This window comes from Zeus faber (genome assembly GCF_960531495.2).
Source record: "Zeus faber genome assembly, chromosome: 14".
Classification (NCBI taxonomy): domain Eukaryota; kingdom Metazoa; phylum Chordata; class Actinopteri; order Zeiformes; family Zeidae; genus Zeus; species Zeus faber.
This window is the reverse complement of record NC_137200.1, coordinates 19,556,764-19,583,231: the sequence shown is the minus strand read 5'-3', so window position 1 is coordinate 19,583,231 and position 26,468 is coordinate 19,556,764. Positions and strand designations below refer to the sequence as shown.

The window sequence follows — 26,468 nt, the reverse complement described above, 5'->3', positions numbered from 1 at the left end:
TGGAAATTGGCCTTTGGCTAATCTCACAGCTTTTCAACTATTTAAATCTCACTGCTGTCCATTTTTCTGCTGTGACCATGGAAATTGATTGGCAATTCTAGTTCTTATAGTATGTAAAAAATAAGTACATTTATTTGATATCGGGATAAAAATATCAAAATATTTATCTAAACACAAACACACAGAAACAGCTTTACCTGAATGATGGCCGTGGAGTTGGGCGGGGAGAAGACGGGGGGGTTGTCATTAACGTCGGATATGTCGATGTTGACGGTGACGGTGGAGGACATGGCGGGGGAGCCGCTGTCGAAGGCCTGCACCGAGAGCGAGTATCTGGAAACCTGGACGGATGGATGAGGAAGAAGGTGGATCACGTCACACATAACGGGCCTGGGGGGGGTTTATCTGCTTAAATTCTGCAATCGTGCATAATGTGAGACTTCGACACACTCACCTTGAGAGGGCCCCCGGCATTATCTGGCTCGCCTGTGCTCATGAACCATAAAATTGCTATTGATTGTTTATGAGAAATTTGCGACGGGAGACGCATCCTTACCAGCTCGCGGTCCAGGCGCTTATTGACTTTAAGGAGGCCTGTGACAGGGTCAATCCAAAACTGGTTGCTACGGTCGCCTTTCAGAATAGAGTAGGTGATTCGCCCGTTCACCTGGCTGTCCAGGTCCTCTGCCAGCAACTGAATAACAACGTTTGTCACGCAGACCATCAAACCAACAGGGACACACGGTGCATCGTTCTTCAAAATGTCACTGTGGTAGTGGGGGGTGGTTTTTGGCACCATCTGCAGGTGGGGGAGGTAGCCCTGGCAACGAGCAGGGGACGCAGCTGCAAGAGATTGAGGTAACTAGAGTCTTGAAAAAATCTCTCTCTCTCTCTCTCTCTCTCTCTCTCTCTCTCACTCTCTCTCTCTCTATCTCTCTCTCTCTCCTGGGCTTCCCTTTGACAGCCGGGGGACGTAGCAGCACACGCCCAAACTCGAGGAGTTTGAGAGGTGGAGAAGTCGATCTAGGTTTGAAAAGACCAGTGACGTTTCGGTAGAAACACCCAAAAAAGTCTGGGTTGCTATCCACCTGCCTCCTGCTCCATCACTTGACCCCCAACACGATAACAGACTCATCACAGTGGTGCCAAATATCACCCCCACTACCACCATCTCCTTATTCTGATCAATGGGAAAAACAAATGTTACCCTTGTAATTGTCTGTCCGATCGATGCGTCCTCGCTGACCAGTATGTTGTAGATGTCTTCGGTGAAGGCCGGCGCGTTGTCGTTGATGTCCATGAGTTCAATTGTTACCATGGTAGCCGTGCTGAGGGGAGGGCTTCCACTGTCCCAGGCCTCGACGGTCAGGTAATAATCCCGACACACTTCGAAGTCCAGGTCGTCGGCCACGGAAATAGTGCCTGAGTGAGCATAAGTGGACAATAAACACACACAAAGACACACACACACACACAGATCACAACAATAAGAATGGTTGAATGGTGAGTCCACTTTGGAAGGCCACCGACCCAGGCTCCGGTCGATGGTGAACAACCCCAGCTCGTTTCCGGAGCGGATGCTGTACGTGATCTCGGCGTTGGGTCCGATGTCGACGCTGGTGGCCAACACCCGGAGCACCTCAGTTCCCACGGCGACGTCCTCGGGAACGGTGACGGCGTAGTCCCTCCTCTGGAAGAGCGGAGCGTTGTCGTTCACATCCAGGACCAACACGGTCAGATCCACCTGGAGAGAACACAGCACATAAATAACCGTAATATAGGTTGACTGCCTTATATTGATTAAAAAAAACAAAAACAGGCTCTTAAATGCTTCCATTCCAGTGCAGGCCATTAATACTCAACAATGAGGTTCATGAATTAGCAGTTATTCAGAGGTTGAGAAAGGTCTCTTTTTGAACGGCCTAATGCGATATTTGTTATTCCACCAAGTATATTTTTATGTACAAGGAATTTGTAGTGGTAAGGATTGGTGCATTGCTGTATAGACAATTGGTGTAAAAAAAAAAAAAAGCTTAAGTCAGAATAAAAAACGAAAAACAAAAGATAAACAAAATACAGAAAATTGTACAGAATATGCAAAATGCTATTCTTTGCACAGGATAAATTAAGTTAAAAGGCAAGTGTCAGCATGGTTGCTGAGTTTGGCTATGGGTATAAAATCTAAGTTTGTATGCATACACTGTATGGGATGAATAAATATATATATACAATAATATGGGCATGGATACCAATGGATGAGTTGGTATACATTATGACTATGTTTTTACTATACTATTACAGTGTTGTTAATGTATTATTACAATACCCATCATGAAATATGCTTAAACTCAAGACTTGAATTGTTAAAAGGGTCAAGTCCCTGGCTTACCTCTGAGAAGAGCGCCCCCTTCTGTCCGGCTTGGTCGGCAGCCTGGACTCGAATCCGGTAGGTGTCCTGGATCTCTCGGTCCAGAGTCCTCTCCAGGACCACCACCCCGGACACGGGGTCGATGGAGAAGACTCCATTTGCTGAATCAACCAGGGAGTAGAACACCGTGCGGTTCAGACCTAGGACAGGGAAACAGGCACACACAAACAAACTTTTCAGGGCTCTCAAGGTTTTCGGGGTTCAATTTTCAAGGTCATTTTAAACGGATGCGGACGGCACATGAAAGCGACTCACCCTCGTCGGGGTCGCTGGCTTGCAGCCGGGTGAGCAGAGCTTTGGGCACGGCGCTTTCATAGACGCTGATCATGAATTTGGTGTTGGAGAAGAAGGGAGGGTTGTCGTTCACGTCCAGGAGGCGGAGAGAGACTTCCGAGCGACAGAAGAGACCTCCTCCATCAGTGGCCTGGACGATGAGTTTGTAGCTGGCCGTCCTCTCTCGATCCATGATGGTGGCGGTGCGCAACTCACCTGAGGTCGCCGAAGAAGTGGAGAGAAAAACGTAACAGGAAGCGAGGAGAAGTTGAGCGAAAGAGGGGGAACGTTTTATTCTATGCGTTTTTGTGATCAAACTAAGCCTGAGGATGAGGTTAAAGAGGAAATCCAAAAGTTTTTCTTCAAAGATGTTGTTTAATTAAAACCATATTTGATTGGATTTCTTCAGCTGGCACTTGACAACAAACAGCCATTCGATGTATTCACATCATACATGTGCGCCTCCGCATGCTGTTGCCATTGGTGGTGGCGGAGTCCGCCGGATCAGGCACGCACGACAAGTGATGCGGCGGCCGTGGTGAATTCGATAAAGAACCGTAGTGAGTTGAGGTCAGAGAAACAGTCAATACGGACAAATATAGGATGAAAAGATATCCCCACAACCAAAGCGACCAAAAAACAAAAAAAAAATCAATCGATCAAAGGAGGGGGTACTTTCGAGGGTAAACGCTGATATATTAAAAAAACTAAAATCAGTTTTGAAATAAATTCCGGGACACAGGGGATCTCATGGATTTCCACTTTAACGGATTTGTGCTAAACATGTTTGTGCGGCCGCACCGGTGTTTGCGTCCATGTAAAAGTCTTCCACCCCGATGCCAAACAGTGAATATTGGATCTCGGCGCTGGAGCCTGAGTCAGCGTCTGTTGCTCCGACTGTCAGGATGCCCTGGTTGGTGGGGATGTCCTCGGGAAAGGCGGTGCTGTACACCGCCTGGCAGCGGGAAAGCACGCACACGCACATGCACACGCACACGCACACACACACACAATATATACACACCGTAACCAGATGGCACATCAAAAGATACATTACATTGCAATATACATACAATAACACTGGTATTACACACTGGTATTACACTGTACATACTGGAATAAGCTAGTTAGTACGTCGTATATACGTCGTATTTATAGTTCATATTTATAATTTATACACTTTATACCCATAATAATTGTTTATGTGCATAGTATTGCATTTTGTAGAATAGTATTTGTATATATCTCACAATTTCCTTTTTGTATTTTTTTTTCTATTTGCATATCTGACAATTTTTATTTATATTTTCTATTTTATTTTCATTTTACTTCACTTTATATTCAATTTAATTATTATTTTGATTCTCCATTTTCCCGGACTGTCAAGCTTTCATTTTTAATTTTTAATGCTTAATCGTACGTAGTGTAACGCACCAAACCTCACCAGAACAAATGCCGTGTAAATGCAAACGTACCTCCGGAGGAATAAACTGATTGTGACTCTGATCGCTCCACCCACTCCCACTTCGCCCGCTGACCTCCAAACCGCATCCTAAGCACGCGCTGTGACCTCGCCCAAATGTCGCGCATTTCTTTTTTCCGATCATTTTAAAATCAAATCAAACAGGAGCCTCGGTGTTTAACTCCAGAGGGACTCGTTTCCTCAACAGCGAGAGGAGTCGTGGAAGAACAGAGGGAATACCAGAGGAGAATGGGAAGAAAGAGAGGGCATCAAAGCGACTACAGGGCGTGGACGAGCGGAACCAAAAGTTGGACTAATTAGCAGAAATGGAATAATTGCCGCACGGCGATGAATGAAGGTGAATGGCTCCCAGAAGCCCCCCCTGCCTTGCAGCCCCATCCTCTCCTCCCCTCTTCGCTGTTCTGCTCCTTGTAGATCAATACGGCAAGTTGTTAAGGCAATAAGTTGTTAAGGGTGTTTCCCTTTGTTGCAAAATCGTTTGGTTTCTTGTGCAAATGAATGGGGGCGAAAGTAACCTCATTCCCAGGCTTCCTCAAAGAGGAAACTCGCACAGGTTTGGGGAATTATTCTCCAAACTAGTTCCCATGAGCCAAGAAAATGGAGGGGGGAGGGGCTTCGTCAAGCCTTTGGGCAAAAGTCGACTGAATTGAACCCATTTTATTTAATCTTTTTAAATAACTACCTCCTGTTTAAGACTCTTTCTCAACATCTTCAAAAAGTGTATATCCACGATCTGGAAGTCTTCTCTGGAGTTTCGACTGTACTATTCTCAGCTAAAATAAACTCAGGGCTAATAATGTTAATTATTATTCCATCAGTTACTGTAGAGGACCGTATAATTTATTTTTGTTTGTTTGTTTTTCTGTTCATTTTAGGTCATGCTTGTTGTTTATCATTAGTTTAGTGTATATTGCCGTTTTTTTTATTGCGTACAGCTAACTGTTGGGTTTATTGTATTTTTTTTAATCTTCCAAATATGGCCGTCTTCCTATCTCCCTATCTCTCTATCTAAATGAAAAACAGACCAGATCACTAATGTTTGTACCCCAAAATAAGATGTACGATCATCACACTGCGCGGCAATTAGGCTTCTCAAGGGGGAAATCAAGGCTAGAATCAAAGCTAAAAAATGTATAAAACAAGAACCGAAGATATAAGGACACCATTCATGCCTTGTCCATAGAAAACAGTCATTCTCAACGAAGACTGATTTTTACTAACTAACAGCAAAGATAATAAATCAAAAGTCTTTTACTCCTAATTGTGGTTGAGTGTTCTATGGGTCTCATCTATCAACTAAAAGGCATATACGTAGATCTTAATAAATGTCTCGCCACAGGGGAAAACAGATAATTAACTAATGGAGCTCCCTCTCCCACCAGGAAGAAAAAATGCTTTTAGGACACGGCTGTCAAAGTAGCCACAAACGGACAATTTGTTAAAAAGGAAGCTCTCTTGGTGGTCCATCGATCGTCCATTAAAATTATGATGCAGGAGGGTAGGGTTAAGGATCGGTGAACGATTTCAAAGAGAGACATCGAGAAATTGGAGATGGAGATGACAATACATTTTTTTTTAAATCTTAAATAACATATTCCCACACACACCTGCCTGTCGTTATTTCACAACTCTGGCACTTAAGTTATTTTCCTCTGTTCTCACTTAGTAAGTACATTCAAAAGTGGAAGGAGGCAATTACTGAAAGAATTGGCCCCAAAAGGCCGACATCGTGCTCCTCTGTCTTTGAATCTTTCTTTTTTGAACTCACTTTGAAAAGAACATAATGCAGCCCCACATGGCATCCGAGGTTAGGAAAAAAAATTGGGGATTAGAGCAGCATCTCACAGGGAGACGGTGTGGTTAATGCATGAAAGTGTGTGTGAACCAAATCTCTGGTCGGTTTTTTTCCATCACAACAAATTAAAATGGTGGAACGATTGGAATAATAACAATAAAAATGTTAATCCAGGGACATAACCATTAATGGCGGGCATGTTGACCATCAGTGTACGAAGGTGTCTTAAGATAGCACTTGATCTAAAGATTTCAGTCGGTACTGACTGACAGTATATCCCCATAACTTACGTTGTCCGTATTTGCGTTAAATACTTCAATTTCCCCCTAAATTTGAATTCAGTGGTTACTACAATTTATTCAACCTGGTTGCAGATGGGACTGTTGTCGTTGGCGTCCATGACGGTCACCTCCACGGCGGTGCGGGTGACGTACAGGCCGTCGCTGGCCGTGATGTTGAGCAGATACCAATCCTGCTGCTCCCGATCGAGCAGGCCGCTCACGTACACCTTCCACTCCCCCTGCACCAGGGCCAGCCCGAACACACCGCGAGCGTTACCCCCTGTGGGTCGCGGAAAAATGGAACGTTGTACGACGGGCTACACAATCATTAAGGCACACAAGCACAGAAATAAGCACAAGATGCACATGGTGCATTCTTAATGCATAAGCACAATGCAAGATGCACAAGAAAGCATGTGAATGTCCATTTTACTTCAGATGAGCTTTTAAAGTGGTAATCCATGACAGTATTTTGTAAAAAAACACAATCCCATAATTATTTAAATTGATCAGAAACAGGGATTCGAGCCTAGTTAGTTGTGGATAATAAAATCGGTCAAAAAAATAATACAAATGGATCAGGGGAAAGACTATTTTCGAAAAAAGGGAATGACCGTCTTAAAGTGAAGACAGTAGTGTAATCCACCCAACAAAGACAATCTTGTGGATTTCCACATTAAAGCAGTCAAAACCAGACAAATAGGACACAGTGGGTCTTGATGACCTAACCTTGGACCTCGGCCACATGAGGGCTCCCTCACCGGTGATGTGGTAGCTGACGAGTCGGTTCTGCTCGGCGCCGTCGTCATCCTTGGTGCTCAGAACGGCGACCACCTCCCCCAGGGGGTCGCTCTCCTTGACCGCGCCCCGGTAGTACTCTCGTTCGAAGCGAGGCGGGTTGTCGTTGATGTCGGACACCGCGACGGTGACCACGGAGGTGGAGGAGAGCGACTGGAGCTCGCCCAGGTCTGAAGCCACCACCTCGAAGCTGTAGCTGGAGCAGGTCTCTTGGTCCATCGGGCTCACGGTGGTGATCCAGCCCGTCTTGCTGTCGATGGCGAACACAGGGCCGGCGGCGGGCGGAAGGTCGGTTTTGAATCTCGGGTCGGATTTTTTCGGCTCTATGTTCTGGGTGAGTAGCGGCCCGAGGCTGTAGGTCACCTGGCATAAGAAAATAATTGAAAAAAAAACCCTGGGTAAAATTCTCTAACCTTGGCATGACTAACTAGCCCGACATCGCCAGACCAATTCACAAATGCAAATTAGTCTGGAACCTCAGTTCTTTTATGATTTCCAAGGGGCGTTATCAATGGGCGCAGACCAAAATGCCTCTGGATGCAATTTGATAGACCTAAAACCAATCAGGCAATGAAATGTGTGACGAGTGTTGCGGATTTTGCCATAAGAAGTTCAAAATACAGGGTGTTATTAGTCACTCTACTATAATATTTCAAAAAACAGGAAAGGCCAAAACCGCTTTTGATCAATTTGTTGATCTAGGATTGACTTTGAAAAAAGTCACAAAAAACAGAAAGATGAAAGGAGAGAGAAGAGGAAACAGCAGCAGATAAAGGGAAAGGGAGCCTTCGACCAGAGCAAATAAAACATGAGCTCGCAGTTTAGTTCTGAGGCTAACAGAATCACTGTGTTGTAAATGTTGGTTCCCACGCACCTGTCCATTCGAGCCCCAGTCTGGATCCAGAGCACGGACCTGGACCAGTCTAGTACCTGCCGGCATGCCCTCCATCACCGTGGCGACGTAGGTGCTGGTCTCAAACGTGGGATTGTTGTCGTTGACGTCCAAGATCTGCATGACGACAAAGTCCCTCATGAGAAGGTGGTGTGACAAGAGGACACACGAGAACGTGAGAAGACATCGGTTCGACTGCCCCACCAACCTTAACCTCCAGGTCCACCGTGGAGACGGACTCGATCAGGTCTTTCCTCGCGGTGGCAGAGACCTTGAAGCGGAAGGTGCTGACCTGCTCGTAGTCCAGGGGCTTGACCAGCCGGATCAGGCCTGTGTCCCTCTCCACCAGGAAGGTGCCTCCCAGGTTGCTGTCCAGCGTCTCCCCTCCGACCACGGTGAAGAACCCCGTCTGTCCGGGCCCCATGTAGACGGACCCCAAGGCCGTTCCCACGGCCGTGTCCTCGGGGATGGTGAAGGAGTACTGGGGCTGACTAAAGGACGGAACGAAGGCGTCCGGCGGGAGGACGTGGATGAAAGCCGACACCAGGGAGTGCTTGGCGGGCGAGCCGCCGTCAGTCGCTTTGACGAAGAAGGACAGCACAGTCCCCTGGAGGTGGTCCACCGCGCTCTTGGTCATCATCCAACCGCTGTCCGGCTCCACCTGTCCCCCGGCAAAACTTTATGACGCTGGTCATCATTTGGGGAAACGCTGGTCATAGGGCATAGCTGATAGATGGGTTTTTGACTTTGTTCTCAAGACTGTGGCTTCATTAACATAACACCATACCGGAAAATGTGATGGATACTCTGAGTAACCTAACCTAACATTATTCCCTTATCCCTGCTGACATCTACGATAACACATATTTTCGTCAAAGTTACTCAATTGTATTTAGTCATTCCATGTTAAAGCAACAGTGCTTCCGGCTTTTCAAATGGAACAAACAAATAAAAAATATGTCAAAAAAAGTAACCACTCTTAACGGTATTGTATTGTTTGAACTAAACATACAATACAATACCATTGGCACTGGTATGGCCCTGGGTCCTTTAAGGCTGATTAGGCCAGAAATGTCCCATCACACAATTGACTCTACATTTTCTTTGAAATCACAAATCCTACTGACCTCCAGCACGTCAACCAGCGACAGGCGAGCCTCGCTGTATAGGGAGTAGGTGACCCGCCCGTTGGGCCCGGCGTCAGGGTCCGCCGCCTGGATCTGGGTGACCAGCGAGCCCTTGCCCACATTGGCTTTGATGCTCATGCGGTATTCTCCGGCTCGGAAGCGAGGGGCGTTGTCGTTCTCGTCCCCCAGCACCACACGCACCGTGCAAAAGGACGCACGGCCTGGGGCGACCACAGTAACCCTCAATAATGCTGATTCTGTAGCTCTAGGCTGATATTTGTCAGTTACTGTAGACCAAATCAAAGGTCTCCGAGCAGTAAATTTAAGCTTTTCTACGTATAATGAACAAATAGGTCCAAAATTGCATGCACAATCACAAATCCATTATCTTGTAATATTGCGCTTGCCAGATTTAGCAGCAGAAACCTCTAATAATCATGGAACCCCATAATTGATAACATGTAAGCAGGCTTATGGGCATAATAAGCAAAATGACTAGACACGGCACAAAACCGCAGGATTTCAATCGGTTTCTGGGGGTTCCAGTCAGGCGTGTTTAATACCTCCGCCGTCAAGAGCCATCACAGTCAGCACCACGTCCTTGTTGAGGGGGTTCTCCCTGTCTAGTTTCTGGGTGGTGGATATGACTCCATCTGCATCGATGTTGAACTGAGCCTTGCCGAGGTCATTGATGAAGGAGTAGGTGATCTGGCCGAACAGACCCGCGTCCTCATCGGTCGCCCGCACCTGCGGATTAGCATTTAGATAGAAACTTGATTCATTACCGGAGGGAAATTGCAGTGTAACCGCAGCTCAAATTATGAACCAAATCAACTCAAGGATAGAAGAACATAAACCATCGTTATACACACTCTACACACTACACGCGTTGCCACAGTGTCCTCACCTGGATGACCCTTGACCCGGGAGGGGCGTTTTCCCGGACTTCAGCGAGGTAGAACCTCTGGCTGAACACCGGGCTGTACAGGTTGGCTCCCAGCACACGCACACTCACCTGGGGATCACCATCTTTAATGCCATGACTGTCATCATATTTGCATATCGTCATATATGCATACTCACATTGGGTATCATAACCGTAATACTTATAATTTCCATTGATGATGATGATCAAATCTGAGTTATTTTGTCCATCAAAAAGTATTGTGAATGGGTGATTACGCCAGCATTTAGGCCAAATAAGCTTTACCAGAGGAAGTCTGTTTAAAACCCCAACAGCTACTGTTTACACCTCATTAAGCAATTGAAAGCTGCAGCCGCGCTGTAAAAGTTCCAAAATGTAAATGTGTCGGTTTGAAAACAGGCTGGAGATGGAGATAAACAATTTAAAGCGATCCTGATGAACAAAGGTGAATAAATGAAGGGGGCACAGCTACTACTCCGGTAAAGGTGGCGGACCGGACCTGAGCGCTGTTGGTGAAGACCCCGTCGGACACGGATACGTTGAGGCGGTAGTAGAGCTTCATTCCTTGTCTCCTCTTGTTGGACAGACTGAGCACCCCGGTTTGCGGGTGCATCGCGAACGTCATCCTCTCGTTCCCAGACAGAATGCTGTACCTGAAAGTCAAAACAGGAGAGTTGCGAATGAGAGATTGGGAAGTGTTATTGATTTGAATTCTTTTTCTCAGCATTTAAGTAGCAATCCATCTGCTTGACTGTGTTCACACTACAAGATCCAAAATTCCATTCCAATTCCACTCGTCATTGCTCAAAGACTGTCACTTACTTTTCTAGGAAATTGGCCGTCTTCTGATCATTGCTTTGGGTTTTCTTTTTTCCCCCACTCCAGATGGTGGGGCTAATTTATCCCGGGTCATTAAGCGATTGGCAGCCACTATGGCTGGAAACGTGTCAGGCTAAAGACATCACAATCTCAAATATTTTAGAAATGAGAAGGTTTTGGAGTTTAAATGTAAACAAACCACAACCTTAAACAAACATCAGCTTGCAACGATGATTCATCCTCATCTTTCTCGACCCACTTCTCACCTCAGTCTGTTTGCATCGCAGATGTCGGCGTCCGAGGCCTGGACGCAAGTGACAAAGTGTCCCCGGGGCGCCACCTCGCTCACGTAGGCCTCGTAGAGGGCCTGGCTGAAGTTGGGAGGGTTGTCGTTGGTGTCGGTGATGGAGACAGTGACGCTGACGTCGCTGCTGAGCGCCGGCTCGCCGCTGTCCGTCGCCCGGACGATGAAGTTGTAGCGGCGGCTGAGCTCGTAGTCCAGCATGCGGGCGGTGAGCACCAGGCCACCGCCGCTGTCGATGCTGAAGTAGTCTGTGCTGTTGTAGATGTCGGAGAGGATCTGGTAGCTCACCAGCGCGTTCTTCTCCGAGTCCTGGTCCTGTGCGCGCAGCTAAAAAGGGAGCGTTATCAGCACTTTGTGCACTATCAGGAGAAGGAGATAGTGAGTTAGTTCAAAAAGAAGATTGATGGTTTCTTATTAATATGAATTCAAACATGCAAATAGGATCTTTCTCTGTGAATAACTTTGACTTCAGCTTTATCATTTGTTGTTTGTTTTTGGAGGGGGTTTGCATGTTGATACCTTAATACCACGACGATTAAAAAAAAACAAGGACCTGAAGCTGAACTTGGCTCAAGGAAAAAGACAAATGCATTTCTTACTTTCCTACAAAAAAACAAACTAAGAATTCAAAATCTAACTCTAGTATTTGACTTGATGACCTCTGGAGCTCCTCAGTACCTGAGATGGAGAAGCACTGGTTGTAAATAGAAAGTGAATAATTGGATGTCTTCACATGGTATGACTTACATTACTCTTCTGGTAAATCAATACGTGTTCAATACCAAACTGTGGGATCGATACGGGACTGGAAATGTCGAAAGTGTGAAACAAAACCGAGCCAGATCAAAACCAGTCAGACTAGAGTAAACATTGATTTACATGGAAATATTTATGAAGGCAGACACATGCACGGACTTAACATTGAGTTACATGAAAATATTAATGCAGGCCGGCGGATGCGCACACACACACACACACACACACACACACACACACACACACACACACACACACACACACACACACACACACCTGTAGCACGGCCGTCCCAGTCATGGAATTCTCCGCCAGCATGGCCGAGTATGAGGAGTTCTGGAAGAGCGGCGGGTTGTCATTGACGTCCAGCACGGCAACATCCACGTCCACCTCGGACCGCGCTCCTGTCAGCGTGTCAGTGGCCTTTACCGTCAGCCGGTAGTACTGGACGCCCTCGTAGTCCAGCGGGTAGACCACACTGAGGACGCCCGTGTCGAAGCCGATGTCGAACTGCAGGGCGGGGTCGCCGTCCACGATGGTGTAGATGACGCTCTGGCCCTCGGGGCAGGTGGCGTTGATGTACAGGACCGGGGTCGAGACGGCCACGTCCTCCCTGACGGTGACGCCATAGAAAGGCTTGTCGAACACCGGCATGGCTTTGTTGACCACGGTGATGGGCAGCTCCACCTCGCTGGCCAGAGGGGGGAGGCCGCCGTCCATCGCCACAATGGTCACCACATATTCGGCATTGGAGAGGTCCGCCTCGAAGGTCCTCTTCAGGGTCAGCTCGCCTGTCACGGGGTTCACCTGTTATGGGGATATCCAGGGGTTCAATTGGAATTTATCCGTATATCATATGTATGTCTGTATGACGTTATTCGTCCTTCATCTCTCTCCCTCTCTTTCTTTATATTTTTCTCTATATCCATCCATCCATCCATCCATCTATCGAGGCCTGTTCCCTAAAAGCATTAGCTTCTATCTATCACCGACTTGAAGGAGTGATAGAGATGGTACCGTAATTACACCAATGGTTGCGCAGCAAAAAACAAACAAACTGGCGGTTAAGTGAGGTTTCACAAACTCACTTTCACTTGAACGCAGTAACACAGCAAAAAATTTGGCCACTCTGTCAACAGGAATTTCATGAAAGTCCTCAAAGTATCAGTGAGTTAGTTACCTTTCGGAGGTACCATCTAGAAAAATATGGCAAACCCTTCAATATTGTGATATTTATTTATTTCCCAAAGGTGGGTGGGTGGCCCCCACCCGTGTTCAACCCCAATTTAACCCCTGGCAACATCAGAGCAGGCCATTCATTCAACTCTAATGTCCAATGTGTTTGAGTGTGTGGAACCCCTTATCCACAGGCAGAACCCACAAAGCCCTCACTTGGAAGTTCCTATGCTGCTCCTTGAGGCTGTAGGTCACATCTCCATTCAGACCATCATCTTGGTCTGTGGCCGAAACCCTAAAGATGGCCGATCCAGGATCTGCTTCCACCTGCACCGCAGCGTAGTATGGCAGATTTACAAATGCGGGAGCATTGTCGTTTACATCCTCCACCTTAGGACGAACAGAGGCGAGATAGGTTTACTTTCACACGAGGCTGCTTTGAAGGAGGGAGAGCTTTGAAGAAAACGTGTTGAGATTCAGCGACTGAAGCCCGGAAACAGGGCGTGAACTTTACACGATCCACAATAAAATGCACACGCACCACACACACATTTCCCCAAACCTACCTGTACTTGCACGATGACCCGGGCCACCCTCAGAACGTCAAACTCTCTGCTGACCTCCACCACCAGTTCATAGTTGTCCGTCTCCTCCCGGTCGAAGGGGACCCCGGTGGTCAGCACCGCCCCGCAGGTCGGCCGGATGGTGAAGCGTCCGCCGGGGTTCAGGAGCGCGAACCTCAGCGGCTCGTTGAGCTGGTGGCCAATGGCGTTGACGACGGTCACCCTGGTGACGTTGGCCACATTCTCGGGGATGGAAGCAGAGTAGAAGGGAAGGGTGAAGAGGAGGCCACTGTCCACAGCCTCTCGCACCAGAACCGTGACTAACGTTGTGCTGGAGTAGCGCCCGTCCCAAACCTGGCAGCGAAGAAGGAGAGACAAGTATAATGGCGGCCCCGAGGAAGGTGTTTTGGGCGTGTCGGGAGGGCCACTGGAAGTGAGAGGTCACCTCACTGTTTAGTGACGAGTCTCGAGGTTTGCATTTTGATGGATTCTTGAGTCCTTGAAAATGTGACGAACTGTTTGAACCAAAATTTGTAATTGAATTTCAATATTCTTGACATTAACATTTAACATCAGATAGATAAATCAAGAGCATGGTCTGAATTACGGGGGGGGATTTGGGGGTCTAAACCTCATAATTAAGACTTAAACCCCCATTAAGAGGTAAAAACAGCATGTCAGGGGGGTCTAAATTTTATATTATTGTCTTACCTGTAATTGTAAACATAACAATATATTTCCCTTATTCATGCCTGGAAGAATCTTGTAATACTATTTCAGACTTTATTTCTGTTTCTGGAAGGAAAAGGGGAACAATATAGCCAATCCAGAGTTATGGTATTCAGTTTCAGTTGGTGTCCATCTTTATTCAAGTTTCAGGGCCATTTGTCTTGAGTTGGAGGTTCATTCTTGGACTTGACTTTAAGCAATAAGCTTTGATCTCCGTCTTCACTCGTCCTCGCACCCGCAAGGTCTCGGTTGGACTTCTGGGGTGGCGTCGGCCGCAACACTATTTAACACTTTCACTTGATATGCTTGATGTCCAATGTGGAAACATACTTTAGATTAAGGTATTGGACTTAAGATTTGGTTCAAAATTTGCAGCGGCGATACACAAGAGTTAAACATACAAACCTTGACGTTGAAGCGGTAGCGGTCCTTGTTGAGGTTGCTATTGGTGACGGTCACCACACCGGTAGAGCTGTGGACAGAGAAGTACTCCAGATTGCTGTCTACCAGTGAGTAGACCAGCTGGGAGTTGATGGACACGTCAGGGTTCGGGCTGCGGTCAGCCGTCAGGTCTGGGTCGGAGGCGTCCACCCGCAGGATCTCCACCCCTCTGTAGGTCGGCAGCAGGAGTATCGTCTCGTAAGAGTCCTGGGAGAACCTGGGAGGGGAGTCGTTGATGTTGATCACCTAGGACAGTTAAAAAAAGGAGGAAAAAAAACAAAAAAACGAGCCAAAGCATTACAGATCCAGCGCAGGAGCGTGAACCAGCTTGACGCAATAAAATCTAATTTCCATTTTAATTACTTACTTTAATAACCACCTCTGCCGGGCTGTCAGCAGCCCGAGGAGGCTGGCCACTGTCTCTCACATGAACGCGAAACGAAAACTCTGAGAAGGTCTCATAGTTGAGAGTGGCAATCGTTCTGAAATAAACGAAAGAGTGGTTCAAATGAATAGACATGTAATACATATCAACACTGGTCTAATTAAAACACTCATATTGGCCAACAATTTCACTTTGTCAGAGCCATACCGGATGGATCCGGTCCCAGAGTCCACGCTGAAAAACATGCTGGCGGTCTGCTCTATTATCTGGAACACTAACAGGGAGTTGTGGTTGCGGTCCTGATCGTACGCCTGGATGACGAGAGGAGAACCGTCCTCTCCCAGAACGATGGTGTTCACCGGAGCGGCCTCGCTGATCACGCCCACGTAGCTGTTGAAAGGCCAGCGGACACATGAGGTTGGGGGGAATTGCGGTTTCAAACAAATCAGCGTTGGGATCCATGTACAGTAGGTACTGTGTATCCGCCGCAACGGCGAGGAAAGACCTGGTTTGTTGGAAGACGGGTGTGCTGTCATTGATGTCCCCCACTTGGACGATGACAGCGGTGCGGGCCTCCATACCGGCCATACTCACAGCACGCACCACCAGGAAGTACGAAGGCGTCCGCTGAAAAAAAACACACATACATCTAACTATCTATCAGGTAAATCGGGCGACTTCAACCTTTTTCAGCCCAAGGACCCCTTGGTGGATAGAGAAACAGAGCAGGGACCACCTAGATTTTTTTTTAGCCTGGCCTAGCCCTATAATAACATATTTATAATGCCTTATTAACCTATTTATACATTCAGTTATGATGCTTCCTGTGTATACCAGTCATGGAGCGTCTGTGCTGAAAAAATACAGTGAATCGCACATTTTACTTGCTTTCACAAATAGAATAAAGTTTTCACAAATGTGAAATAGGGTTTGAAATACTGTTTGGCTTCTTTTTATAATGTAATATATAAGTACAGTCATTTTTTTTTTTATCTAGACCTGGTCTTAAATGGCCTGTGTGTAGAACAGTGAAATCTACCTTTTCTCTGTTTTCAGGAATAAAATAAAGTTTTCACAAATCTGGAATATAGTTTTATATTCTGTCTATTTTATATTCTAATACCAATACAATAATACACACCACTTATGATGTGCTTTCATTGAAGTTTAGCCATGCACCAGACACAGCCCCATTAAATGAAAATTCAGAGGTTTTTGAACACATCATAGTGTGAGAAGCTGTGAATTGGCTCGCTTTTAGCTGATTAATGAAATTTTTAAAAAGCTGTTTTTCTATGTCAATGGTCGGAGTTCACTCAATGTTTTTGATATATAATTCTTTGTCTAGAATACATGAAAAAAAAAAAATCACAAAAATAATTGACATAAAAAAAATTGGCAGACTGCCGGTTGATATAAATAGTTGAATGCTGACAATTGAGAATGATATCTGAACCTCAAAGTCCAGCGGTTTGCGCGTGGTGATGACGCCGGTGTGTTGGTGCATCAGGAAGCAGCGCTCCTCGTTGCCCGTGGCGATGTCGTAGACCAGCGCCGAGCGGCTGAGGGCGCTGATGGTGGTCACCAGCGTTCCGAGTGTGCTATTCTCCATCACCTGGTCAAATGGAGGCAAGGCAGATTAGTGGACATCTATCTAGCTATCTATCTACTTCTCTATCTTCTTTATCTATCATTTATCCATCCATCCGTCCATCCATCCATCCATCCATCCATCCATCCATCCACCTCAGCTTGGTACTCCCTCAGGGCGAATTTGGGTTTGGAGACGTCGGAGAGCATGAGGGAGACGCGGACCGACGCCGTGGCCGTCAGTGGAGGAAAGCCGCTGTCGGTGACCCTGACGGTGAGCAGGTAAAAGCCCACGGAGCTGAGGTCCAGATCCCGGGCGGTGAAGATCACGCCCGTGGTGTTATCCATCCCAAACACGCCACCCGAGTTACCTAGGGGATGACAGAGACAGCGAGAGAAAGCGGGGGAATGATGAGTCGAATTTTGTTCCTGGTAAAAAATTTCCTCCTGGTAGTGACTCTGAAACGTTGTCACTGCTGAAAACAATGCTGAGGCTGTAGAAGGTAGAAATGGTACTGGAATCCTGGAAAGTAGAAGTTGTGATTAAAAACAGACTTGAGTAGGATATAATTATATAGTATAGAACTAGTCAGAATTATATGTATGGAATTAGTGACTTACTTTTGGGGGAACAACATCTTTACATCAGATATAACCTATGAGTAAATAACATAGACCAGGCCTAATGTGGCCCCTGCATTAATGCAGATTGGCCCTTGAGCAATGAATTGTAGTTACATTAATTCCAGAAATACCTGTAATGCTTTAAGTACCGGCAACCAGTGTGTAATAATATAACACCTGAGAGGATAAATAAGTGTTTTTATTATTTGATAAAGACAATCTGAAGAATATCAAGGTGGTTTTGGATTGCAACTACACTCTCAGCATTGAAAATGTATTGTTAACCTTGTCAGGCTCCTTAGGTTGAATAACCCTTAAGTAAACAAACACAATTAGTTAGTCAGCCATTTTTATTTTGTGCACATAACAGTGGTTAAAAGTTAATTCAGAGCCTGGACGGATTAATGTTTAAATAGTTTGGAAGTCCAATACTTTGTTAGAAACATCTGAACAATTTGTATAATCAAGAATGGGAATTGTTGATATCAGCAATTCTCAGTACATTTATGATATCAACAATATGAATTGTTGATATCATAAATGTATTGTTGATATCAATAAATGTATTTCTTTTTATCAAGGATAAAATTGCATCTTTTTATATCAAAACCTTTAAATATTGCCATCATGAATTAACTTGCTGATATCAACAATACACATTCTTGATATCACAATTGCGATTCTGAGTTGAATGCGATAAAATTATGAAAATTATGCAATTTCTTTTAACAAAAATGGGATTTCTTGATTGAATTTAAATATTGGTATCATGAATTATCTTTCCGATAACAACAATACCACATTTTAATATCAACAATATAAATTCTTGATGAGACAATTACAATTCTGCATTATTTTTTTAATATATATGAAGAATTCAATTCTTGATATCAAGAGTGTCAACAGTGTTTTTTTTATTTTTATATCAAAGTTATCATTTTCAACTACAGCAGTTAAATCAGAACTGCAATGAGTTTGCCACACCTGCTTCGATGTTGTAGGTGAGCCGCCCGTTGACGCCATTGTCCTTGTCCAGAGCCGTCACCTGCAGCACGGACGTCCCCGCGGGGAACGACTCGTAGGCAGTGGCGTCGTACACGCTGTTGGTGAAGTAGGGCGTGTTGTCGTTGCAGTCCTCCACCACCACCAGGATACGAGCCAGGTCGCGGTTAAAAGGAAACTCCTGGTCCTTGACCTGCGGCGGCAAGGGGAAGGAGATGGGGGTGGTGAAGGAGGAGGGCGGACAGTGAGGGAGGGAGCGAAGAGGGAAGGAGGAGTCGGAGGAATTAGGCTGAATAGACGCAGGAGGAGCTGCGTATAGACGCACGCAGCTTTCTATCAATCCATCTATCATCTGTCTTCTACTCTCTCCATCTCTCTATCTATCCTGCTCTATCTTCTTCACAAAACCACACAATAATACAAGCACAAACACACACATCATTCATGTAGGAATAATGACACATACACACACACGCACACACGCACGCACACACAGCTGTAAGTGACAAAGGGGAACAAAAGGGAACTGACACGATTTGTGATATGACAGTGGTTGCCATGAGAACAGCTCACACTCACCCTACACACACACACACAAGTGAAACTGTTTTGTTTTTGCAAGGTACAAACCCCTCCCTCATCCCTCTGTCTCCTCTCACCATTATCGTGAGGATGTGTTGCGTCCGGGCCTCGTAGTCCAGTCTGTCCGCCGTGTACACGGCTCCCGTGCCGGGGTTCACCCGGAACAGCCTCATGCTGGCTGGGTCCACGCTGCCGTAGATGGAGAAGGTGAGGCGCGCGCGGTCGTCAGTGTCTGACGCCCGCACGCGCAACAGCTCCACGTCCACCGGTGTGTCCTCCAACACGCTGACATCGTAGGCGGGCTGCGAGAAGACCGGGGAGTTGTCGTTGCTGTCCAGGACTCGAATAAACACCTGAAAGAGAGAGAAATCTCAACGCTAAACGTACTAAAGCTAAGCCAAACAATCTCCTACATTTTAGGAGAAAAGGCAGTCACCCATATACCATTATGTGCACTGTTTTTCAAGGTTTTTTTGTTTTTTTGCTTTAATTCTTTTTCAGTTAATCTGACCATTATTTAAATATCTTTCCCTCATTATTTATTCATATGCAATTATGTGTAATATTATTATTGTTGCTTTGGCGATAGAATTGAAAGAGAGAGAGAGAGAGAGAGAGAGAGAGAGAGAGAGAGAGCGAGAGAGAGAGGCAAAAAATATGCTCAGTTTCTTGGGATAAGTTAACAACCTCAATGGTCAAGGGTCCGAAAGGGCACACGTGCACGTTAAGTGCACATTCTAAAGTTTCAAGAAAAAAAAAAAAGTAAAAAAACTTTACTGGGCAGTTATGTGGCTGGTGTCCATTATTTATTTCATCTATTTAAACTTTATTTATGAGGAATAATCCTCCAGAGATCTCTCTCATGCCTTGGTCAAGAGCCAAGGCAGCTGCCATAGATTTAGTTCAACACTTAAAAATGAGCAGCCGGATAAAGTAAAAGCAAAGAAGGGGAACGCAAGAAAGATGAGAGAGCGAGAGAGAGCGCGAGAGAGAGGGATGACAAATGGAACGTGTACCTGTGCTGTGGCAAAGTTGGTCCCATCTGTCACTTGTATGGTCATGTTGTAGACGGACTGCACCTCGGCGTCAAGCGGCCTCGCTACTACGATGGTTCCCATACCCATCTGAAGGTCAAACTGCATGTCGAAGCTCCCTGGAGCCCCCACCACACACACACACACACACACACACACACACACACACACACACACACACACACACACACACACACACACACACACACACACACACACACACACACACACACACACACACACACACAACAGACCACAGACCACAGACACGGTACTTAAGACTTTCAATCACTTAGCATTCACTGCCGGTTGCCACACTCAGGTGCTCTAAGATATTACGGTGTAATTGTTTTGGCGAGGTGCCTGTGTCTGGGGCCGGAGGACCTGGCAAACACGGCCAACTGGTGTGCAATGTTATCCGGCACCAGAGCCACTTGCGAGGCCCTTGAGCTGTTAGCGGGTGCATAAACATCTGTCTTATCGCGCCAAAACACAACCCATCTCAAAGATCAAAAAAATAAAAAATACTGGAGCCAGGCCTTTTCCACAGGCAGTGACTTTAAAGTTAAGAGGCCTAATGTTTGATTAGAGCCGGGGAGAGGATTGATTCAACTGTTTGGGTATTCCATGCTGTTCTTCGTCTCATTCCTCTCTGGAGATATCTGAGAGGCTGAGTTTTCACCCAGCGTATGAATACTGATTGGCCATTTTTCACTGAAACGCTAGAGCATTCTGTGGCGTGACTGAGCTACTGGGATTTTGTTTTTTGTTTAGTTTGAGCAGAGGCTGGTCAATATCAGATAGAGGATGAAACTATCCTGTGTCATTAAGAAAAAAAGCAATCACTTCATCTCCGGCCCGCACCCCGGTGCCAGAGGCATGACAGGGCAGAAACTGCATGTTTTCTGCCTCCTCTGATGACCGATTCGGCCATTCACCTTAGTCTGCATTGGTCACACCAGCATTTATGATCACGAAATAGCAAGAATTTGTCACAAATTCAATTAATTCCAATGTATTCCAAAATATGGAGATGTATGGACTACATTTATAGAGCGCTTTTCTGGCAACTATAGCCACTCAAAGCGTTTTACATGGCTCACATGTACCCCTTCACACACCGACAGCAGTGTCAGCCATGCAAGGAGACAAACAGCTTGTTGGGAGCTCTTGGGTTGTTGTTGCTGTTGGGTGTCTTGCTCAAGGACATGTAACCCAGTGGAAAAAATATGAGGCACAAGTCTAAATAAAAACAGTTCATAATAACTAAATCTGGAGTTAGAAGTAATTTCATATTGTTGAACAAGTAAAAAATATGGAGATGTATTTCATGTTTAAAAATTACGTTGTATGGTACGTTGTGGTGGATCTTGAATACCCAGCTAAAGTGACAGGTACCAGATAGACAATGACAGTCCTTGCATTATCGGTCCCAGTCCGAGAAATCCTCGCTAGGCCCCAGTTATTAGAGGGACCAAAACCAGTAATGTCCGACCTACGGTTGAGCAATGCACAGCCAACCCATTGATCGCTCCTTGATGTTCAAACCAGTCTTGGAGAAAAGAAGCCGCCTTAGAGTGGTGCTGCTTTGAAGACTGACTGATGATGAGGGTTTTGTTAGCTGGAAAGGTCTGGGTCCCCTTTCAAGCTGTCTGTCATGTTGAGTTCAAACACCAAGTTCAGAAAGAGATCCTCATGGTTAACTCATCACCTACATCACCGCTCCCGGCTAGTGTGTTCCTTCAGCCCATGGTCATTCCAGGTGATGCAGAGAATTTCAACAGTTTCAGAATCTTGGTCCTACACCAGTCGCTGAAAGAGGCTGTTATTCCTAAGGGAACAGTCTTGGAAAATATGTGCACAGTTAAGTGTGTTCCAACTATTTCCCCTAAACAACCAGTCCTCAGAGTTTGATAACAGTCTAATCAAACTTTGGGGACTCTCCAGTGTCAGAACAGTGGGAAGCACGAGTGCGACAGAAGCTGAGAGATCCCATGTTTTTTCCGTCCATGAATAGGATGTAGGATTAGCTAGAGTGTGGTCTCGCTTTATTGCTCCAGCGGACATTAAGGATGTAAGAAAGCACTTGCAAGAGCTCTTGCGTGCGGAAATCATAAAAAAGTCCCTGAGGCTGTCACCAATTGTTATCGTACGCAAGAAAAATGGAACCATAAAGATGTACGAAATGTGAGTGTTGCATCCCTGAGTGTCCTAGGACGGAGGGAGGTATGGTATCTGGGGTACCATTTGGGTGAAGGCCTGGTTCGACTCCAGCTTGATAAAACTGATGCGATCACGAACATGCCGAGATCCAAGACGAAGAAGGAGGTGAAGCAGTTCTAGGGGCGGGCTGGCTACTATGGGAGGTTTGTACCCGACTTTTTGGAGCTATTAACTTGTCTGAATTAACTTGATTGGGTGCTCCAGATCCGGTCCAGTGGTCAGAGAAGGGCCAGCAGGCGTTTGCAAAGGTAAAGTCAGCTCTCTGTGGGAAGCCAGTGTGGTTTAACCCTAACTTCTCTCTTCTTTCTGTCTGCAGACCGATGCGTCCCACAGAGCACGGGGCAGGGTCTTGTCCCAGTACAGTAGGTGGAGGGTGCCGACCGGCCAGAGCTGTATCTCAGGTGGTGGGGGTATGTGGCGGACCAAGGGCCGTGATTATACCACAGCTGTAGACGACAGCTTGGCTTCCTTCCCATGTCCACACAACTGCCCCGAATCGGCCGAATCAGTGCTCACACGGCGCTGATTGGTCGAATCCGGGACAGGGAGTTTTCTTAATGTTTGCCTGTCTTGCAGAGGGGGATCGGCGCACAGGGCTTGTCAAGCAAGCAGGAGCCAGAGGGGAGACTTCCTTCCTGCCGCGCCACGACCAATTGTTATTAGTGTTTATTATTTATACTTATGGCAAGCGAGCCTCTGAAGTCAATGCACAATGACCTTGGAATTGAAAGTACTAGTGACCTCTTGAGGAGCTGGTTCTTCTGGCCTAAAATGTCAGTTGAGGCTGAGGAGTACATAAAAAACTGTGGCAAGTGTATTACTCGCAAGTCTCCTTGTCCGAGGGCTGCTCCATTACACCAGATTGTAAGCAGTGGACCTGCTGTATGGATCTAGTGTGTATTGATTTCCTTTCGATGGAGCCAAATTCTAAGGGGATTAGCAATGTGTTAGTGGCAACCGACAATTACACCCGCTATGCACAGGCTTTCCCAACCAGAAACCAGAAAGTAGACTGTTGCAAAGATTCTGGTGGACAAGTACTTTGTTCATTATGGCCTTCCTGCTGGGATCCATTCGGATTAGGGAAGAGACTTCGAGAGTCAATTAATCCGAGAACACTTGATGGTAATGAGAATACGGAAGTCACGGTTACACCGTATCATCCACAGGGGTATCCACAAGCGGAGATGTTCAATTAGACCTTACTCTCCATGCTAGATACCTGTAGTCTGAGCCGCAAGAAGTCTCAATGGAGCCAGCATGTTGGATATTTGGTTAAAGCCAACAACAGTACCAAGTGTGATGCTACAGGGTATCCACCTTATTTACTGATGTTTGGTAGGGTAGCAAGACTTCCTGTTGATCTGTGTTTTGGAACTTCTCAGGATGACCAAGATGATGTTTGCCATGCAAGTTATGTGGCAAAGCTGAAAGAAGACTTGCAGAGAGCCTACAAGCTTGCCTGTGAAGCTTCTGACAAAACTCACTTGAGAAACAAAAAGTCGCATGACAGAATGCAGTTTCTGAGGTTGAAACTAACCCTGACCCAGAGTCTGATCAGGAGGCAGACCCTGTCAGTACAAGGTCTGGGGAAGAGAGAAATGTTATCTCTAGTTCTGGGGACAGAAAAGGATCCAGATCTGATATACATTCTAAGAGAACTGTGAAGCCAGTCCTTAGGCTAACTTATGATGAACCTGGTAAGGGCAGAGCCTTGGTGAACTTTGACGGACAAAACTGAAGAGTTTCCTAGCAGCAAAGCAGTGCTGCACGGCGGTCCATCAGAGAGTCAAAAAACCGAGCAAGCTTTTTAGCTGTGCCAAATCATCCTATTTTGTACAATTCTTCACTGCCAGAAAATACATTGTTACCCAAAATAAATCTGCCATGGTTTGCTTTGAGTGGTGTAGCAGAAATAGACGATAATTGTGATCCATTATGTTTGTATTTGGTGAGGTAGCTAGCAGGCTAACCAGTTATATAGCATTAGCACCAGTACCACCTTCCCAAGGACAAGCAAAGGAATTTATCACCCTCTATTCCTGGTGTGAAGTGGAATTCCATAAGATTGTCTGTGTTGGGTTTCATTCAAAACTGCAAGCGTTTTGGTTTTTATCTTCATCCGGGTTTACCCATGTGTTTGCTCTCAGACGGTCACTTCTGTTTCTCTCAAAAGTATGCCAATATGGGATTTGTTTACAAAATAATCTTACAGATTATCACTTTAAAGGAGGTCAAGCAGAGTGTCAATCAGACCTGTCTCGAGAGAGCAGTTCCGCCCACATGCGTTCTGCGGAATGTAGAACATCTCTCTGGAAATTCTTCCTCCTTCGCAAGTAGAGAAAGAGATTATTCATTTTTAACAGTTAAGCGTCCATTTATAGTCAAATGGATGGAGCAGCCGTACACCATATCATATCACCATACGTATATTACACGGCCCTGTAGAATACTCGATTTCCCCCTGATTGGTCAATAGCGACAATCAGAGGTTACTAATTTCTGAATAATGACAGCTGTTAATAATGGCCATTGTCAAGGGCATCCACTTCTTCCTGCTTGGATTTACCCGCCTAATGTACAACCTCTTGCTAACACTAGCTAGTGGCACCATCTTTTGACATTACAAAGAAACTACAATGGAAGACTTGACAAGATGAATGCGGATATGTACAATTTTACATTAATAACAGTAGCTAGGTTTGCCATACGTACAGAAGGTTCTTCTTGTATGGTGAGTGGTTTGCCACATTGGTGCAGTGTTAGCTACAGCTATGTTTCTTAGCAGAAGCTTTTAAACTAGGCGTACTAGCTTGTAAATCTATTCAAATCCATATTCCGTCTAAATGTATGCTTATATTTAATAAGTAGCCGTGTAATAAGCGGGATGATGTGAAGCCAGCCAGACATTTTCGCAAAATAACCATCGTTCAGAGTGATAGAGACCCCTCCGCTTTGTGTCGTGGCCCCGAACACCCCGTCTGGGGTTAGTTTGCGATAACGGCCGACTGGCCGCACATTACGCCTTGCATAGTTTGTTATTACACACTGTTTTTCTCACCTATGATATCGAACCAGACAGGTGTGCTGGACTGGCGGACGGAGACGACTCCCACCGGCTGAGCCACGGAGGCCGTCTCCAAGACAGAGAAGTTGTAGTGCCTTTGAGCAAACAGCAGGGGCAGCGGCGAGGGGACAGGCTTGCGGACCCACTCTATCTGGAGTTTGACCGTGGACCACAAGGGAGGATCCCCACTGTCCTCCGCCTTGATCTAGAGCGTCAGCCAAAGACAAGAGTTCAGATCTGCTGCCTAACTTGCTAACGAAAACTTTCATTGTCCATCACCAATCTAAACAGCGTAGTCAAAGCAAATTCCCAGAAATAAGCGGTAGATATCTGTGCAGGCTACATAAGTTGGTGCCGAGATTAGTTAGAATAAAAACCTAAATACTGTTCATCATTTATGTTCCATGGTTGTCAGCCTTGGCCTTGATAATTAATCACTTTTATAATAGCTGAACTCTTTGTGCATCTGAACAATAAATCAAAGGTTAATTGGCTGATCTGCCATAAAGCCATAAAGCCATAAAGCCTGTACAATAATACATTAAATGGCATTGCGCCAATAATTAAGTTATCTGATACTTCCTGATGAAAGAGGCCCTCAGCAGTTCAGAATGGCTAAGTAGAGTGTAAGCCCTGGCGGTTACACAATTTCACCACGAGCAATACTACTTCACGTGGGGTCGTGGAGGAGGAGACACGTTTGCCAAAGTAGTTGTAGTTTGCTATGGCTCCCTTTAATGCTCCATCGTCACTTTGAGGACTAGGGTGATCAAATTGGGGGCACGAAACCCACCGTGATGACGTCCAAGCTTCCCGCTGTGACCATCTTCTTCATCAACACCATGGCCGTCCGGGGGTCGATGGAAAACTTTTCGCCCTCGTTGCCGTCCACGATGGCGTACGTGATGTTGCCGTTGGCTCCCTGGTCGGCGTCGTAGGCGAAGACGCGGTAGATGGGCTCGCCGCGCTTGTTGCGGTCCCTCTCGGGCAGACTGATGCGGTAGGTGGTCTCCGGAAAGGTGGGAGGGTTGTCGTTCTCATCCTCGATGTGAACTATCACCCACACGGTGGACTGGCGGGTCGTCACGGGGCCGTCTATTACCGTCACCTAAAAAAGAAAATGCAAAACACACAACACTCTACCTCACACACCCCCTGGCTCTTGAATACA

The 26,468-nt window shown here is 46.0% G+C and overlaps 1 protein-coding gene across 1 annotated transcript in view; it reads right to left on the bottom strand.

The window, feature by feature from the left end:
- fat3b (FAT atypical cadherin 3b) overlaps positions 1 to 26,468 on the bottom strand; it is a gene marked incomplete at both ends in the record, with an annotated part of 71,162 nt that overhangs the window by 25,294 nt on the left and 19,400 nt on the right. The window contains 31 exons of the mRNA XM_080013502.1: positions 198 to 341; positions 557 to 694; positions 1,208 to 1,422; positions 1,531 to 1,744; positions 2,390 to 2,568; positions 2,684 to 2,917; positions 3,503 to 3,656; positions 6,344 to 6,540; positions 7,022 to 7,421; positions 7,933 to 8,067; positions 8,159 to 8,611; positions 9,078 to 9,298; positions 9,641 to 9,824; positions 9,985 to 10,092; positions 10,502 to 10,655; positions 11,088 to 11,452; positions 12,158 to 12,688; positions 13,274 to 13,447; positions 13,624 to 13,974; positions 14,755 to 15,036; positions 15,158 to 15,272; positions 15,383 to 15,565; positions 15,681 to 15,802; positions 16,632 to 16,790; positions 16,922 to 17,136; positions 18,374 to 18,584; positions 19,051 to 19,326; positions 19,990 to 20,126; positions 24,487 to 24,558; positions 25,292 to 25,502; positions 26,091 to 26,405. Coding sequence (XP_079869628.1) covers positions 198 to 341; positions 557 to 694; positions 1,208 to 1,422; positions 1,531 to 1,744; positions 2,390 to 2,568; positions 2,684 to 2,917; positions 3,503 to 3,656; positions 6,344 to 6,540; positions 7,022 to 7,421; positions 7,933 to 8,067; positions 8,159 to 8,611; positions 9,078 to 9,298; positions 9,641 to 9,824; positions 9,985 to 10,092; positions 10,502 to 10,655; positions 11,088 to 11,452; positions 12,158 to 12,688; positions 13,274 to 13,447; positions 13,624 to 13,974; positions 14,755 to 15,036; positions 15,158 to 15,272; positions 15,383 to 15,565; positions 15,681 to 15,802; positions 16,632 to 16,790; positions 16,922 to 17,136; positions 18,374 to 18,584; positions 19,051 to 19,326; positions 19,990 to 20,126; positions 24,487 to 24,558; positions 25,292 to 25,502; positions 26,091 to 26,405 — 6,849 coding nt within the window. The remainder of the gene's footprint in view (positions 1 to 197; positions 342 to 556; positions 695 to 1,207; positions 1,423 to 1,530; positions 1,745 to 2,389; positions 2,569 to 2,683; positions 2,918 to 3,502; positions 3,657 to 6,343; positions 6,541 to 7,021; positions 7,422 to 7,932; positions 8,068 to 8,158; positions 8,612 to 9,077; positions 9,299 to 9,640; positions 9,825 to 9,984; positions 10,093 to 10,501; positions 10,656 to 11,087; positions 11,453 to 12,157; positions 12,689 to 13,273; positions 13,448 to 13,623; positions 13,975 to 14,754; positions 15,037 to 15,157; positions 15,273 to 15,382; positions 15,566 to 15,680; positions 15,803 to 16,631; positions 16,791 to 16,921; positions 17,137 to 18,373; positions 18,585 to 19,050; positions 19,327 to 19,989; positions 20,127 to 24,486; positions 24,559 to 25,291; positions 25,503 to 26,090; positions 26,406 to 26,468) is intronic.